This window comes from Oncorhynchus masou, unplaced genomic scaffold (assembly GCF_036934945.1).
Source record: "Oncorhynchus masou masou isolate Uvic2021 unplaced genomic scaffold, UVic_Omas_1.1 unplaced_scaffold_2240, whole genome shotgun sequence".
Taxonomy (NCBI): Eukaryota; Metazoa; Chordata; class Actinopteri; order Salmoniformes; family Salmonidae; genus Oncorhynchus; species Oncorhynchus masou.
The window spans coordinates 59,331-77,198 of NW_027008714.1; the positions used below are offsets into that span (position 1 = coordinate 59,331).

General features: G+C 50.8%; 1 protein-coding gene across 1 annotated transcript in view; it reads right to left on the bottom strand.

Moving 5' to 3' along the window:
• LOC135533135 (sperm-associated antigen 1A-like) overlaps window positions 1–15,449 on the bottom strand; it is a gene marked incomplete at its 5' end in the record, with an annotated part of 56,127 nt that extends 40,678 nt beyond the window's left edge. Inside the window, 3 exons of the mRNA XM_064960543.1 lie at window positions 4,717–4,874; window positions 9,720–9,872; window positions 15,350–15,449. Of these exons, the coding sequence (XP_064816615.1) occupies window positions 4,717–4,874; window positions 9,720–9,872; window positions 15,350–15,449 (411 nt within the window). The remainder of the gene's footprint in view (window positions 1–4,716; window positions 4,875–9,719; window positions 9,873–15,349) is intronic.
• Between the last annotated feature and the right edge of the window lie 2,419 nt (window positions 15,450–17,868).

Sequence of the window (17,868 nt, forward strand, 5' to 3'; positions counted from 1 at the left end):
ACAGACAGTGTGTCCCCCTCCAGTCCTCTAACAGGCAGTATGTCCCCCTCCAGTCCTCTAACAGACAGTGTGTCCCCCTCCAGTCCTCTAACAGACAGCATGTCCCCCTCCAGTCCTCTAACAGACAGTATGTCCCCCTCCAGTCCTCTAGCAGACAGTGTCTCCCCCTCCAGTCCTCTAACAGACAGTATGTCCCCCTCCAGTCCTCTAACAGACAGTGTCTCCCCCTCCAGTCCTCTAACAGACAGCATGTCCCCCTCCAGTCCTCTAACAGACAGTATGCCCCCTCCAGTCCTCTAGCAGACAGTGTCTCCCCTCCAGTCCTCTAACAGACAGTGTCTCCCCTCCAGTCCTCTAACAGACAGATGTCTCCCCCTCCAGTCCTCTAACAGACAGCATGTCCCCCTCCAGTCCTCTAACAGACAGTGTGCCCCCCTTCAGTCCTCTAGCAGACAGTGTCTCCCCCTCCAGTCCTCTAACAGACAGTGTCTCCCCTCCAGTCCTCTAACAGACAGTGTCCCCCCTCCAGTCCTCTAACAGACAGTATGTCCCCCTCCAGTCCTCTAACAGACAGTGTCTCCCCCTCCAGTCCTCTAGCAGACAGTGTCTCCCCCTCCAGTCCTCTAACAGACAGTGTCTCCCCCTCCAGTCCTCTAACAGACAGTATGTCCCCCTCCAGTCCTCTAACAGACAGTATGTCCCCCTCCAGTCCTCTAGCAGACAGTGTCTCCCCCTCCAGTCCTCTAACAGACAGTGTCTCCCCTCCAGTCCTCTAACAGACAGTGTCTCCCCCTCCAGTCCTCTAACAGACAGTGTCTCCCCCTCCAGTCCTCTAACAGACAGTATGTCCCCCTCCAGTCCTCTAGCAGACAATATGTCCCCCTCCAGTCCTCTAGCAGACAGTGTCTCCCCCTTCAGTCCTCTAACAGACAGTGTCTCCCCCTCCAGTCCTCTAACAGACAGTATGTCCCCCTCCAGTCCTCTAGCAGACAGTATGTCCCCCTCCAGTCCTCTAGCAGACAGTGTCTCCCCCTCCAGTCCTCTAACAGACAGTGTCTCCCCCTCCAGTCCTCTAACAGACAGTATGCCCCCCTCCAGTCCTCTAGCAGACAGTGTCTCCCCCTCCAGTCCTCTAGCAGACAGTGTCTCCCCCTCCAGTCCTCTAACAGACAGTATGCCCCCCTCCAGTCCTCTAGCAGACAGTGTCTCCCCCTCCAGTCCTCTAACAGACAGTGTCTCCCCCTCCAGTCCTCTAACAGACAGTATGTCCCCCTCCAGTCCTCTAACAGACAGTGTCTCCCCTCCAGTCCTCTAACAGACAGTGTCTCCCCTCCAGTCCTCTAACAGACAGCATGTCCCCCTCCAGTCCTCTAACAGACAGTGTGTCCCCCTCCAGTCCTCTAACAGACAGTGTGTCCCCCTCCAGTCCTCTAACAGGCAGTATGTCCCCCTCCAGTCCTCTAACAGACAGTGTGTCCCCCTCCAGTCCTCTAACAGACAGCATGTCCCCCTCCAGTCCTCTAACAGACAGTATGTCCCCCTCCAGTCCTCTAGCAGACAGTGTCTCCCCCTCCAGTCCTCTAACAGACAGTATGTCCCCCTCCAGTCCTCTAACAGACAGTGTCTCCCCCTCCAGTCCTCTAACAGACAGCATGTCCCCCTCCAGTCCTCTAACAGACAGTATGCCCCCTCCAGTCCTCTAGCAGACAGTGTCTCCCCTCCAGTCCTCTAACAGACAGTGTCTCCCCTCCAGTCCTCTAACAGACAGTGTCTCCCCTCCAGTCCTCTAACAGACAGCATGTCCCCCTCCAGTCCTCTAACAGACAGTGTGCCCCCTTCAGTCCTCTAGCAGACAGTGTCTCCCCCTCCAGTCCTCTAACAGACAGTGTCTCCCCTCCAGTCCTCTAACAGACAGTGTCCCCCTCCAGTCCTCTAACAGACAGTATGTCCCCCTCCAGTCCTCTAACAGACAGTGTCTCCCCCTCCAGTCCTCTAGCAGACAGTGTCTCCCCTCCAGTCCTCTAACAGACAGTGTCTCCCCCTCCAGTCCTCTAACAGACAGTATGTCCCCCTCCAGTCCTCTAACAGACAGTATGTCCCCCTCCAGTCCTCTAGCAGACAGTGTCTCCCCCTCCAGTCCTCTAACAGACAGTGTCTCCCCCTCCAGTCCTCTAACAGACAGTGTCTCCCCCTCCAGTCCTCTAACAGACAGTGTCTCTCCCTCCAGTCCTCTAACAGACAGTATGTCCCCCTCCAGTCCTCTAGCAGACAATATGTCCCCCTCCAGTCCTCTAGCAGACAGTGTCTCCCCCTTCAGTCCTCTAACAGACAGTGTCTCCCCCTCCAGTCCTCTAACAGACAGTATGTCCCCCTCCAGTCCTCTAGCAGACAGTATGTCCCCCTCCAGTCCTCTAGCAGACAGTGTCTCCCCCTCCAGTCCTCTAACAGACAGTGTCTCCCCCTCCAGTCCTCTAACAGACAGCATGTCCCCCTCCAGTCCTCTAACAGACAGTATGCCCCCCTCCAGTCCTCTAGCAGACAGTGTCTCCCCCTCCAGTCCTCTAACAGACAGTGTCTCCCCCTCCAGTCCTCTAACAGACAGTATGCCCCCCTCCAGTCCTCTAGCAGACAGTGTCTCCCCCTCCAGTCCTCTAACAGACAGTGTCTCCCCCTCCAGTCCTCTAACAGACAGTGTCTCCCCCTCCAGTCCTCTAACAGACAGTGTCTCCCCCTCCAGTCCTCTAGCAGACAGTGTCTCCCCCTCCAGTCCTCTAACAGACAGTGTGTCCCCCTCCAGTCCTCTAGCAGACAGTGTCTCCCCCTCCAGTCCTCTAACAGACAGTGTCTCCCCCTCCAGTCCTCTAACAGACAGTGTCTCCCCCTCCAGTCCTCTAGCAGACAGTATGTCCCCCTCCAGTCCTCTAACAGACAGTATGCCCCCCTCCAGTCCTCTAACAGACAGTGTCTCCCCCTTCAGTCCTCTAACAGACAGTGTCTCCCCCTCCAGTCCTCTAACAGACAGTATGTCCCCCTCCAGTCCTCTAACAGACAGTGTCTCCCCCTCCAGTCCTCTAGCAGACAGTGTCTCCCCCTCCAGTCCTCTAACAGACAGTGTCTCCCCCTCCAGTCCTCTAGCAGACAGTGTCTCCCCCTCCAGTCCTCTAACAGACAGTATGTCCCCCTCCAGTCCTCTAACAGACAGTGTGTCCCCCTCCAGTCCTCTAACAGACAGTGTCTCCCCCTCCAGTCCTCTAACAGACAGTGTGTCCCCCTCCAGTCCTCTAACAGACAGTATGTCCCCCTCCAGTCCTCTAACAGACAGTGTGTCCCCCTCCAGTCCTCTAACAGACAGTGTCTCCCCCTCCAGTCCTCTAACAGACAGTGTGTCCCCCTCCAGTCCTCTAACAGACAGTGTCTCCCCCTCCAGTCCTCTAACAGACAGTATGTCCCCCTCCAGTCCTCTAACAGACAGTATGTCCCCCTCCAGTCCTCTAGCAGACAGTATGTCCCCCTCCAGTCCTCTAACAGACAGTATGTCCCCCTCCAGTCCTCTAACAGACAGTATGTCCCCCTCCAGTCCTCTAACAGACAGTATGCCCCCCTCCAGTCCTCTAACAGACAGTATGTCCCCCTTCAGTCCTCTAACAGACAGTGTCTCCCCCTCCAGTCCTCTAACAGACAGTGTCTCCCCCTCCAGTCCTCTAACAGACAGTATGTCCCCCTCCAGTCCTCTAACAGACAGTATGTCCCCCTCCAGTCCTCTAACAGACAGTATGTCCCCCTTCAGTCCTCTAACAGACAGTGTCTCCCCCTCCAGTCCTCTAACAGACAGTGTCTCCAGTCTCTACTGCTGCAGTAGACTATAAGACCTTTGAAGGTTCCAGCTCCCAGCAGAAAGAGGATGAGGAATGATAATGATGCTTGCTGAACAGAAAATGCCACCCTATTGCACTGCGTTTAACACTGGGCTCTGGCCAAAGGTAGTGCACTATATAGGGAATAGGGTGCTATGGGCTCTGGTCAGAATTAGTGAACAACATAGGGAGTAGGAGTCATTCTGGACTCATGCTGTGAGCCAGGCTGAATGTAGTCTCTTGTGACAGAGGAAACGGCTGGTCAGCGGACACCGATTAGCTTCTGGGTGACTACACGCTTAGAAAAATAGGTGCTATCTGGAACCTAAAATAGTTAATCAGCGGTCCCCATAGGAGAACCCTTTGACAAACCCTTTTTGGTTCCAGGTAGAACACTTTTGGTTCCAGCTAGAACCCTTTCCCCAGAGAGTTCTACATGGAACCCTAAAGAGTTCTACCTGGAACCAAAAAGGGTTCTACATGGAACCCAACAGAGTTCTACCTGGAACCAAGAAGGGTTCTACATAGAACCCAACAGAGTTCTACCTGGAACCAAAATGGGTTCTACATAGAACCCAACAGAGTTCTACCTGGAACCAAGAAGGGTTCTACATAGAACCCACCATAGTTCTACCTGGAACCAAAAAGGGTTCTACATAGAACCCAACAGAGTTCTACCTGGAACCAAAAAGGGTTCTACATAGAACCCAACAGAGTTCTACCTGGAACCAAAAAGGGTTCTACATAGAACCCAACAGAGTTCTACCTGGAACCAAAAAAGTTTTCTCCTATGGGGACAGCCAAAGAACCCTTGGAGCCCTTTTGTTCTAAGAGTGTGGACTCGGCTGAGTGAGAGCCCTACCTGCGTGCTGCTTGGCCTTCTCTGCTCTGGCCTGTAGGACCTCAGCGCTGGGTGGTTCCTCCCTGCGGTGCTGCTGAGCTGATAGTGGGACCAGAGGGATCTCAGGTAGTTTCTCTCTCCACTGCTCTCCATCCTGCTCTATCAGTAACCGCGTGATCCTGGAGGAACCACACACACACACACACACACACACACACACACACGGCGTTATCCTCCCAGCTATCCTCTATTATGTAAGTGCAGGGACAGTGTATAAATAGCGTGTAGCTGCAGTAGCTAGAGGACTGGGAGGGAAAGCAGGTAATTCACACGGCAGCGTTTGCTTGAAGCAGATTGATGTCTGAGCTGGATAATTAAGAGTCTATAGTTAAGGCGGTCTGACTTGGGCCTTTCAAACAACTCTCAATCACTTCAAATGGTTGTTACTGTAGGGTGGATCACTTCTGTTAACTTTCCCAAAATGTTCAGGTTTTCTAGATATTCTGCTTGGTGGATTCCAGATGGCCTGCTCACGGTCTCCTGATTCCAGATGGCCTGCTCACGGTCTCCTGATTCCAGATGGCCTGCTCATGGTCTCCTGATTCCAGATGGCCTGCTCACGGTCTCCTGATTCCAGGTGGCCTGCTCACGGTCTCCTGATTCCAGATGGCCTGCTCATGGTCTCCTGATTCCAGATGGCCTGCTCATGGTCTCCTGATTCCAGATGGCCTGCTCAAGGTCTCCTGATTCCAGATGGCCTGCCCATGGTCTCCTGATTCCAGATGGCCTGCTCACGGTCTCCTGATTCCAGATGGCCTGCTCAAGGTCTCCTGATTCCAGATGGCCTGCTCACGGTCTCCTGATTCCAGATGGCCTGCTCACGGTCTCCTGATTCCAGATGGCCTGCTCAAGGTCTCCTGATTCCAGGTGGCCTGCTCATGGTCTCCTGATTCCAGATGGCCTGCCCATGGTCTCCTGATTCCAGATGGCCTGCTCATGGTCTCCTGATTCCAGATGGCCTGCTCATGGTCTCCTGATTCCAGATGGCCTGCTCACGGTCTCCTGATTCCAGGTGGCCTGCTCATGGTCTCCTGATTCCAGATGGCCTGCCCATGGTCTCCTGATTCCAGATGGCCTGCTCATGGTCTCCTGATTCCAGATGGCCTGCTCATGGTCTCCTGATTCCAGATGGCCTGCTCAAGGTCTCCTGATTCCAGATGGCCTGCCCATGGTCTCCTGATTCCAGATGGCCTGCTCACGGTCTCCTGATTCCAGATGGCCTGCTCAAGGTCTCCTGATTCCAGATGGCCTGCTCACGGTCTCCTGATTCCAGATGGCCTGCTCACGGTCTCCTGATTCCAGATGGCCTGCTCAAGGTCTCCTGATTCCAGGTGGCCTGCTCATGGTCTCCTGATTCCAGATGGCCTGCCCATGGTCTCCTGATTCCAGATGGCCTGCTCATGGTCTCCTGATTCCAGATGGCCTGCTCATGGTCTCCTGATTCCAGATGGCCTGCTCACGGTCTCCTGATTCCAGGTGGCCTGCTCATGGTCTCCTGATTCCAGATGGCCTGCCCATGGTCTCCTGATTCCAGATGGCCTGCTCATGGTCTCCTGATTCCAGATGGCCTGCTCACGGTCTCCTGATTCCAGATGGCCTGCTCACGGTCTCCTGATTCCAGATGGCCTGCTCACGGTCTCCTGATTCCAGATGGCCTGCTCATGGTCTCCTGATTCCAGATGGCCTGCTCATGGTCTCCTGATTCCAGATGGCCTGCTCACGGTCTCCTGATTCCAGATGGCCTGCTCATGGTCTCCTGATTCCAGATGGCCTGCTTGGTGGTCTCCTGATTCCAGATGGCCTGCTCACGGTCTCCTGATTCCAGATGGCCTGCTCACGGTCTCCTGATTCCAGATGGCCTGCTCATGGTCTCCTGATTCCAGATGGCCTGCTCACGGTCTCCTGATTCCAGATGGCCTGCTCATGGTCTCCTGATTCCAGATGGCCTGCTCACGGTCTCCTGATTCCAGATGGCCTGCCCATGGTCTCCTGATTCCAGATGGCCTGCTCATGGTCTCCTGATTCCAGATGGCCTGCTCATGGTCTCCTGATTCCAGATGGCCTGCTCACGGTCTCCTGATTCCAGATGGCCTGCTCATGGTCTCCTGATTCCAGATGGCCTGCCCATGGTCTCCTGATTCCAGATGGCCTGCTCACGGTCTCCTGATTCCAGATGGCCTGCTCATGGTCTCCTGATTCCAGATGGCCTGCTCATGGTCTCCTGATTCCAGATGGCCTGCTCACGGTCTCCTGATTCCAGATGGCCTGCTCACGGTCTCCTGATTCCAGATGGCCTGCTCATGGTCTCCTGATTCCAGATGGCCTGCTCACGGTCTCCTGATTCCAGATGGCCTGCTCATGGTCTCCTGATTCCAGATGGCCTGCTCACGGTCTCCTGATTCCAGATGGCCTGCTCACGGTCTCCTGATTCCAGATGGCCTGCTCACGGTCTCCTGATTCCAGATGGCCTGCTCATGGTCTCCTGATTCCAGATGGCCTGCTCATGGTCTCCTGATTCCAGATGGCCTGCTCACGGTCTCCTGATTCCAGATGGCCTGCTCACGGTCTCCTGATTCCAGATGGCCTGCTCACGGTCTCCTGATTCCAGATGGCCTGCTCGGTGGTCTCCTGATTCCAGATGGCCTGCTCATGGTCTCCTGATTCCAGATGGCCTGCTCACGGTCTCCTGATTCCAGATGGCCTGCTCACGGTCTCCTGATTCCAGATGGCCTGCTCGGTGGTCTCCTGATTCCAGATGGCCTGCTCACGGTCTCCTGATTCCAGATGGCCTGCTCACGGTCTCCTGATTCCAGATGGCCTGCTCGGTGGTCTCCTGATTCCAGATGGCCTGCTCACGGTCTCCTGATTCCAGATGGCCTGCTCATGGTCTCCTGATTCCAGATGGCCTGCTCGGTGGTCTCCTGATTCCAGATGGCCTGCTCACGGTCTCCTGATTCCAGATGGCCTGCTCACGGTCTCCTGATTCCAGATGGCCTGCTCATGGTCTCCTGATTCCAGATGGCCTGCTCACGGTCTCCTGATTCCAGATGGCCTGCTCACGGTCTCCTGATTCCAGATGGCCTGCTCACGGTCTCCTGATTCCAGATGGCCTGCTCACGGTCTCCTGATTCCAGATGGCCTGCTCACGGTCTCCTGATTCCAGATGGCCTGCTCATGGTCTCCTGATTCCAGATGGCCTGCTCATGGTCTCCTGATTCCAGATGGCCTGCTCACGGTCTCCTGATTCCAGATGGCCTGCTCACGGTCTCCTGATTCCAGATGGCCTGCTCACGGTCTCCTGATTCCAGATGGCCTGCTCACGGTCTCCTGATTCCAGATGGCCTGCTCACGGTCTCCTGATTCCAGATGGCCTGCTCATGGTCTCCTGATTCCAGGAATCCACCAACTGGGAAGTTTGGGAAGTTAACGGAACTTTGCAACCCTAATGAGGGTAAAGGTGAGGGTGGGGGAGTAGTTTACCTGTTAACACTGTCTAATGAGGGTAAAGGTGGAGTAGTTTACCTGTTAACACTGTCTAATGAGGGTAAAGGTGGAGTAGTTTACCTGTTAACACTGTCTAATGAGGGTAAAGGTGAGGGTGGTAGTTTACCTGTTAACACTGTCTAATGAGGGTAAAGGTGAGGGTGGTAGTTTACCTGTTAACACTGTCTAATGAGGGTAAAGGTGAGGGGAGTAGTTTACCTGTTAACACTGTCTAATGAGGGTAAAGGTGAGGGGAGTAGTTTACCTGTTAACACTGTCTAATGAGGGTAAAGGTGAGGGTGGTAGTTTACCTGTTAACACTGTCTAATGAGGGTAAAGGTGAGGGGAGTAGTTTACCTGTTAACACTGTCTAATGAGGGTAAAGGTGGAGTAGTTTACCTGTTAACACTGTCTAATGAGGGTAAAGGTGGAGTAGTTTACCTGTTAACACTGTCTAATGAGGGTAAAGGTGGAGTAGTTTACCTGTTAACACTGTCTAATGAGGGTAAAGGTGGAGTAGTTTACCTGTTAACACTGTCTAATGAGGGTAAAGGTGAGGGGAGTAGTTTACCTGTTAACAGTGTCTAATGAGGGTAAAGGTGGAGTAGTTTACCTGTTAACACTGTCTAATGAGGGTAAAGGTGGAGTAGTTTACCTGTTAACACTGTCTAATGAGGGTAAAGGTGAGGGGAGTAGTCTACCTGTTAACACTGTCTAATGAGGGTAAAGGTGGAGTAGTTTACCTGTTAACACTGTCTAATGAGGGTAAAGGTGAGGGTGGTAGTTTACCTGTTAACACTGTCTAATGAGGGTAAAGGTGGAGTAGTTTACCTGTTAACACTGTCTAATGAGGGTAAAGGTGAGGGGAGTAGTCTACCTGTTAACACTGTCTAATGAGGGTAAAGGTGGAGTAGTTTACCTGTTAACACTGTCTAATGAGGGTAAAGGTGGAGTAGTTTACCTGTTAACACTGTCTAATGAGGGTAAAGGTGGAGTAGTTTACCTGTTAACACTGTCTAATGAGGGTAAAGGTGAGGGGAGTAGTTTACCTGTTAACACTGTCTAATGAGGGTAAAGGTGAGGGTGGTAGTTTACCTGTTAACACTGTCTAATGAGGTTAAAGGTGAGGGGAGTAGTTTACCTGTTAACACTGTCTAATGAGGGTAAAGGTGGAGTAGTTTACCTATTAACACTGTCTAATGAGGGTAAAGGTGGAGTAGTTTACCTGTTAACACTGTCTAATGAGGGTAAAGGTGGAGTAGTTTACCTGTTAACACTGTCTAATGAGGGTAAAGGTGGAGTAGTTTACCTGTTCACACTGTCTAATGAGGGTAAAGGTGAGGGTGGTAGTCTACCTGTTAACACTGTCTAATGAGGGTAAAGGTGGAGTAGTTTACCTGTTAACACTGTCTAATGAGGGTAAAGGTGGAGTAGTTTACCTGTTAACACTGTCTAATGAGGGTAAAGGTGGAGTAGTTTACCTGTTCACACTGTCGTGTGCAGCCTGCACACTGATATCTATCTGCAGCACGGTCTTGTAATCCACGTAGGCCTGTCGGTACCGCTCCATAGTCTCATAGGCCATGGCTCTGCGTAGGAGGGGCTTGAGGGAGAAGGGCTGCAGCTCCAAGGACCTGCAGGTTGAAATAGCATGAGACTGAGGACGGGAAGGGATCAGGTCTGGCCCTGGAGTCACCCACACTATAGTACCTAGCTTCCTAGCGCATGTAGCATGAGACTGGGGATGGGAAGGGATCAGGTCTGGCCCTGGAGTCACCTACACTATAGTACCTAGCTACCTAGCGCATGTAGCATGAGACTGAGGATGGGAAGGGATCAGGTCTGGCCCTGTATACACCTACACTATAGTACCTAGCTACCTAGCGCATGTAGCATGAGACTGAGGATGGGAAGGGATCAGGTCTGGCCCTGTAGTCACCCACACTATAGTACCTAGCTACCTAGCGCATGTAGCATGAGACTGAGGATGGGAAGGGATCAGGTCTGGCCCTGTATACACCTACACTATAGTACCTAGCTACCTAGCACATGTAGCATGAGACTGAGGATGGGAAGGGATCTAGTCTGGCCCTGTAGTCACCTACACTATAGTACCTAGCTACCTAGCGCATGTAGCATGAGGATGGGAAGGGATCAAGTCTGGCCCTGTATACACCCACACTATAGTACCTAGCTACCTAGCGCATGTAGCATGAGGATGGGAAGGGATCAAGTCTGGCCCTGTATACACCTACACTATAGTACCTAGCTACCTAGCGCATGTAGCATGAGACTGAGGATGGGAAGGGATCTAGTCTGGCCCTGTAGTCACCTACACTATAGTACCTAGCTACCTAGCGCATGTAGCATGAGACTGAGGATGGGAAGGGATCAGGTCTGGCCCTGTAGTCACCCACACTATAGTACCTAGCTACCTAGCGCATGTAGCATGAGACTGAGGATGGGAAGGGATCAGGTCTGGCCCTGTATACACCTACACTATAGTACCTAGCTACCTAGCACATGTAGCATGAGACTGAGGATGGGAAGGGATCTAGTCTGGCCCTGTAGTCACCTACACTATAGTACCTAGCTACCTAGCGCATGTAGCATGAGGATGGGAAGGGATCAAGTCTGGCCCTGTATACACCCACACTATAGTACCTAGCTACCTAGCGCATGTAGCATGAGACTGAGGATGGAAAGGGATCAAGTCTGGCCCTGTATACACCTACACTATAGTACCTAGCTACCTAGCGCATGTAGCATGAGACTGAGGATGGGAAGGGATCAGGTCTGGCACTGTATACACCCACACTATAGTACCTAGCTACCTAGCGCATGTAGCATGAGACTGAGGACGGGAAGGGATCAGGTCTGGCCCTGTAGTCACCCACACTATAGTACCTAGCTACCTAGCGCATGTAGCATGAGACTGAGGATGGGAAGGGATCAAGTCTGGCCCTGTATACACCCACACTATAGTACCTAGCTACCTAGCGCATGTAGCATGAGGATGGGAAGGGATCAGGTCTGGCCCTGTAGTCACCCACACTATAGTACCTAGCTACCTAGCGCATGTAGCATACCAGTAGGGTGAGTCAACATGAAGAGAGGAGGATGGCATTGGTGTTTCTATACCAGTAGGGTGAGTCAACATGAAGAGAGGAGGATGGTATTGGTGTTTCTATACCAGTAGGGTGAGTCAACATGACAATGGTAGGATGGCATTGGTGTTTCTCTACCAGTAGGGTGAGTCAACATGACAATGGGAAGATGGCATTGGTGTCTCTCTACCAGTAGGGTGAATCAACATGACAATGGGAGGATGGCATTGGTGTCTCTCTACCAGTAGGGTGAGTCAACATGACAATGGGAGGATGGCATTGGTGTTTCTATACCAGTAGGGTGAGTCAACATGAAGAGAGGAGGATGGCATTGGTGTTTCTATATCAGTAGGGTGAGTTAACATGGTTTTTCTACTTGAACGCACACACGCACACACGCACACACACACACACACACACACACACACACACACACACACACACACACACACACACACACACACACACACACACACACACACACACACACACACACACACACACACACACACACACACACACACACACACACACACATAAATCAGATGTCACTGTATCAGACTCAGGTTTTCTGATGAAACAAAGGTGTGGTTGAATTTATTCTTTGTCTCAGGCCTTAGGCCTATTTATCACGATGTCAAGGCATATGATCTAACAGGTTATAGAGCAAACAATGCAATTATCTCAACACAGGTTGTAATGTGGAATATTTTCTTCAACCAGACCAGCCAGACCAGCCAAGCCTCCTCTATGGTTTCAACCAGACCAGCCAAGCCTCATCTATGGTTTCAACCAGACCAACCAGGCCAACCAAGCCTCCTCTATGGTTTCAACCAGACCAGCCAAGCCTCCTCTATGGTTTCAACCAGACCAACCAGGCCAACCAAGCCTCCTCTATGGTTTCAACCAGACCAACCAAGCCTCCTCTATGGTTTCAACCTGACGAACCAGACCAGCCAAGCCTCCTCTAAGGTTTCAACCAGACCAACCAAGCCTCCTCTATGGTTTCAACCTGACGAACCAGACTAGCCAAGCCTCATCTATGGTTTCAACCAGACCAACCAGACCAACCAAGCCTCCTCTATGGTTTCAACCAGACCAACCAAGCCTCCTCTATGGTTTCAACCAGACCAACCAGACCAGCCAAGCCTCCTCTATGGTTTCAACCAGACCAACCAGACCAACCAAGCCTCCTCTATGGTTTCAACCTGACGAACCAGACCAGCCAAGCCTCCTCTATGGTTTCAACCAGACCAACCAAGCCTCCTCTATGGTTTCAACCAGACCAACCAGACCAGCCAAGCCTCCTCTATGGTTTCAACCAGACCAACCAAGCCTCCTCTATGGTTTCAACCAGACCAGCCAAGCCTCCTCTATGGTTTCAACCAGACCAACCAGACCAACCAAGCCTCCTCTATGGTTTCAACCAGACCAACCAGACCTCCTCTATGGTTTCAACCAGACCAACCAAGCCTCCTCTATGGTTTCAACCTGACGAACCAGACCAGCCAAGCCTCCTCTATGGTTTCAACCTGACGAACCAGACCAGCCAAGCCTCCTCTATGGTTTCAACCAGACCAGCCAAGCCTCCTCTATGGTTTCAACCAGACCAACCAGACCAGCCAAGCCTCCTCTATGGTTTCAACCAGACCAACCAGACCAGTCAAGCCTCCTCTATGGTTTCAACCAGACCAGCCAAGCCTCCACTCTGGTTTCAACCAGACCAACCAGACCAGCCAAGCCTCCTCTATGGTTTCAACCTGACGAACCAGACCAGCCAAGCCTCCTCTATGGTTTCAACCAGACCAACCAGACCAGCCAAGCCTCCTCTATGGTTTCAACCAGACCAGCCAAGCCTCCTCTATGGTTTCAACCAGACCAACCAAGCCTCCTCTATGGTTTCAACCAGACCAACCAGACCAGCCAAGCCTCCACTATGGTTTCAACCTGATGAACCAGACCAGCCAAGCCTCCTCTATGGTTTCAACCAGACCAACCAAGCCTCCTCTATGGTTTCAACCAGACCAGCCAAGCCTCCTCTATGGTTTCAACCAGACCAACCAGACCAGCCAAGCCTCCTCTATGGTTTCAACCAGACCAACCAGACCAGCCAAGCCTCCTCTATGGTTTCAACCAGACCAACCAGACCTCCTCTATGGTTTCAACCAGACCAGCCAAGCCTCCTCTATGGTTTCAACCAGACCAACCAGACCAGCCAAGCCTCCTCTATGGTTTCAACCAGACGAGCCAAGCCTCCTCTATGGTTTCAACCAGCCCCACCAGACCAACCAAGCCTACTCTATGGTTTCAACCAGACCAACCAAGCCTCCTCTATGGTTTCAACCAGACCAACCAGACCTCCTCTATGGTTTCAACCAGACCAACCACCCTCCTCTATGGTTTCAACCAGACCAACCAAGCTAGACTGGTCCCTGTGGTCTGCAGTAGGGCATTATATAGGGAATAGACTGGTCCCTGTGGTCTGCAGTAGGGCACTATATAGGGAATAGGCTGGTCCCTGTGGTCTGCAGTAGGGCATTATATAGGGAATAGACTGGTCCCTGTGGTCTGCAGTAGGGCACTATATAGGGAATAGACTGGTCCCTGTAGTCTGCAGTAGGGCACTATATAGGGAATAGACTGGTCCCTGTGGTCTGCAGTAGGGCACTATATAGGGAATAGACTGGTCCCTGTAGTCTGCAGTAGGGCACTATATAGTCGAATAGACTGGTCCCTGTGGTCTGCAGTAGGGCACTATATAGTCGAATAGACTGGTCCCTGTGGTCTGCAGTAGGGCACTATATAGGGAATAGACTGGTCCCTGTGGTGTGCAGTAGGGCACTATATAGGGAATAGACTGGTCCCTGTGGTCTGCAGTAGGGCACTATATAGGGAATAGACTGGTCCCTGTGGTCTGCAGTAGGGCACTATATAGGGAATAGACTGGTCCCTGTGGTCTGCAGTAGGGCATTATATAGGGAATAGACTGGTCCCTGTGGTCTGCAGTAGGGAACTATATAGGGAATAGACTGGTCCCTGTGGTCTGCAGTAGGGCACTATATAGGGAATAGACTGGTCCCTGTGGTCTGCAGTAGGGATACTATATACAATAACTCTGTTTATTAACTTCAGATCCATTAATAGGATCTATTAATAGGGGCGGCAGGGTTGTCTAGTGGTTAGAGTGTAGAGGAGGCAGGGTTGTCTAGTGGTTAGAGTGTAGAGGCGGCAGGGTAGCCTAGTGGTTAGAGTGTAGAGGCGGCAGGGTAGCCTAGTGGTTAGAGTGTAGAGGCGGCAGGGTAGCCTAGTGGTTAGAGTGTAGAGGCGGCAGGGTAGCCTAGTGGTTAGAGTGTAGAGGCGGCAGGGTAGCCTAGTGGTTAGAGTGTAGAGGCGGCAGGGTAGCCTAGTGGTTAGAGTGTAGAGGCGGCAGGGTAGCCTAGTGGTTAGAGTGTAGAGGCGGCTGGGTAGCCTAGTGGTTAGAGCGGTGGACTAGTAACCGAAAGGTTGCGTGTTCAAATCCCCGAGCTGACAAGGTACAAATCTGTCGTTCTGCCCCTAAACAGGCAGTTAATCAAACTGTTCCTAGGCCGTCATTGAAAATAAGAATTTGTTCTTAACTGAGTTAAATGAAGGTAAAATAAAAAATGTCTATAATAATGTCTGTATATAATCATGTCTATAATAACATCTATAATAATGTCTATAATAATGTTTGTCCAAAATAATGTCTGTATCTAATCATGTCTATAATAACATATATAATAATGTCTACGTCTATAATAATGTCTGTATATAATCATGTCTATAATAACATGTATGTCAATGTCTATAATAACATGTATGTCAATGTCTATAATAACATATATAATAATGTCTACGTCTATAATAATGTATGTCTATAATAATGTCTGTATATAATCATGTCTATAATAACATATATAATAATGTCTACGTCTATAATAATGTATATAATAATGCAAGTAGTTGTTGAGGGAGAGTCTCACCTGGTGCAGTCCTGTATACACTCAGAGCTGTTTCCATCTTTCAGGTAGCAGGCTGCTCTGTTAGAGTAGAGCACACACAGGTCCTCAGGACTGTCCAATCCTACCAACCAGAGACAGAGACATTATTACACAGGTCCTCAGGACTGTCCAATCCTACCAACCAGAGACAGAGACATTAATACACAGGTCCTCAGGACTGTCCAATCCTACCAACCAGAGACAGAGACATTATTACACAGGTCCTCAGGACTGTCCAATCCTACCAACCAGAGACATTATTACACAGGTCCTCAGGACTGTCCAATCCTACCAACCAGAGACATTATTACACAGGTCCTCAGGACTGTCCAATCCTACCAACCAGAGACATTATTACACAGGTCCTCAGGACTGTCCAATCCTACCAACCAGAGACATTATTACACAGGTCCTCAGGACTGTCCAATCCTACCAACCAGAGACATTATTACACAGGTCCTCAGGACTGTCCAATCCTACCAACCAGAGACATTATCACACAGGTCCTCAGGGCTGTCCAATCCAACCAACCAGACACAGAGACATTATTACACAGGTCCTCAGGACTGTCCAATCCCACCAACCAGAGACATTATTACACAGGTCCTCAGGACTGTCCAATCCTACCAACCAGACACAAAGAAATTATTACACAGGTCCTCAGGACTGTCCAATCCTACCAACCAGAGACATTATTACACAGGTCCTCAGGACTGTCCAATCCTACCAACCAGAGACATTATTACACAGGTCCTCAGGACTGTCCAATCCTACCAACCAGAGACATTATTACACAGGTCCTCAGGACTGTCCAATCCTACCAACCAGAGACATTATTACACAGGTCCTCAGGACTGTCCAATCCTACCAACCAGAGACATTATTACACAGGTCCTCAGGACTGTCCAATCCTACCAACCAGAGACATTATTACACAGGTCCTCAGGACTGTCCAATCCTACCAACCAGAGACATTATTACACAGGTCCTCAGGACTGTCCAATCCTACCAACCAGAGACATTATTACACAGGTCCTCAGGACTGTCCAATCCTACCAACCAGAGACATTATTACACAGGTCCTCAGGACTGTCCAATCCTACCAACCAGAGACATTATTACACAGGTCCTCAGGACTGTCCAATCCTACCAACCAGAGACATTATTACACAGGTCCTCAGGACTGTCCAATCCTACCAACCAGAGACATTATTACACAGGTCCTCAGGGCTGTCCAATCCTACCAACCAGAGACAGAGACATTATTACACAGGTCCTCAGGACTGTCCAATCCTACCAACCAGAGACATTATTACACAGGTCCTCAGGACTGTCCAATCCTACCAACCACAGACATTATTACACAGGTCCTCAGGACTGTCCAATCCTACCAACCAGAGACATTATTACACAGGTCCTCAGGACTGTCCAATCCTACCAACCAGAGACATTATTACACAGGTCCTCAGGACTGTCCAATCCTACCAACCACAGACATTATTACACAGGTCCTCAGGACTGTCCAATCCTACCAACCAGAGACATTATTACACAGGTCCTCAGGACTGTCCAATCCTACCAACCAGAGACATTATTACACAGGTCCTCGGGACTGTCCAATCCTACCAACCAGAGACATTATTACACAGGTCCTCAGGACTGTCCAATCCTACCAACCAGAGACATTATTACACAGGTCCTCAGGACTGTCCAATCCTACCAACCAGAGACATTATTACACAGGTCCTCGGGACTGTCCAATCCTACCAACCAGAGACATTATTACACAGGTCCTCAGGACTGTCCAATCCTACCAACCAGAGACATTAATACACAGGTCTTCAGGACTGTCCAATCCTACCAACCAGAGACATTATTACACAGGTCCTCAGGACTGTCCAATCCTACCAACCAGAGACATTATTACACAGGTCCTCAGGACTGTCCAATCCTACCAACCAGAGACATTATTACACAGGTCCTCAGGACTGTCCAATCCTACCAACCAGAGACATTATTACACAGGTCCTCAGGACTGTCCAATCCTACCAACCAGAGACATTATTACACAGGTCCTCAGGACTGTCCAATCCTACCAACCAGAGACATTATTACACAGGTCCTCAGGACTGCTTTTTGGTTTGAATTGTACCACAGTATGAAAGTAGTAGTTGAATGTGCCCCTGGGTTCTGCGTGTGAGACGGACTGGGCATGTTGAAACACAGGAGGTGATTCTCATGAAGAAAAACCAAGGATGTTAAATAAGGAGATCAGTATGTGGTCGTTCTGGCCTGTACTGGGATCAGACGTTAGGAATACACTGTTATAATGTGACTTCCTGAGGCCTGTACTGGGATCAGACGTTAGGAATACACTGTTATAATGTGACTTCCTGAGGACTGTACTGGGATCAGACGTTAGGAATACACTGTTATAATGTGACTTCCTGAGGCCTGTACTGGGATCAGACGTTAGGAATACACTGTTATATAATGTGACT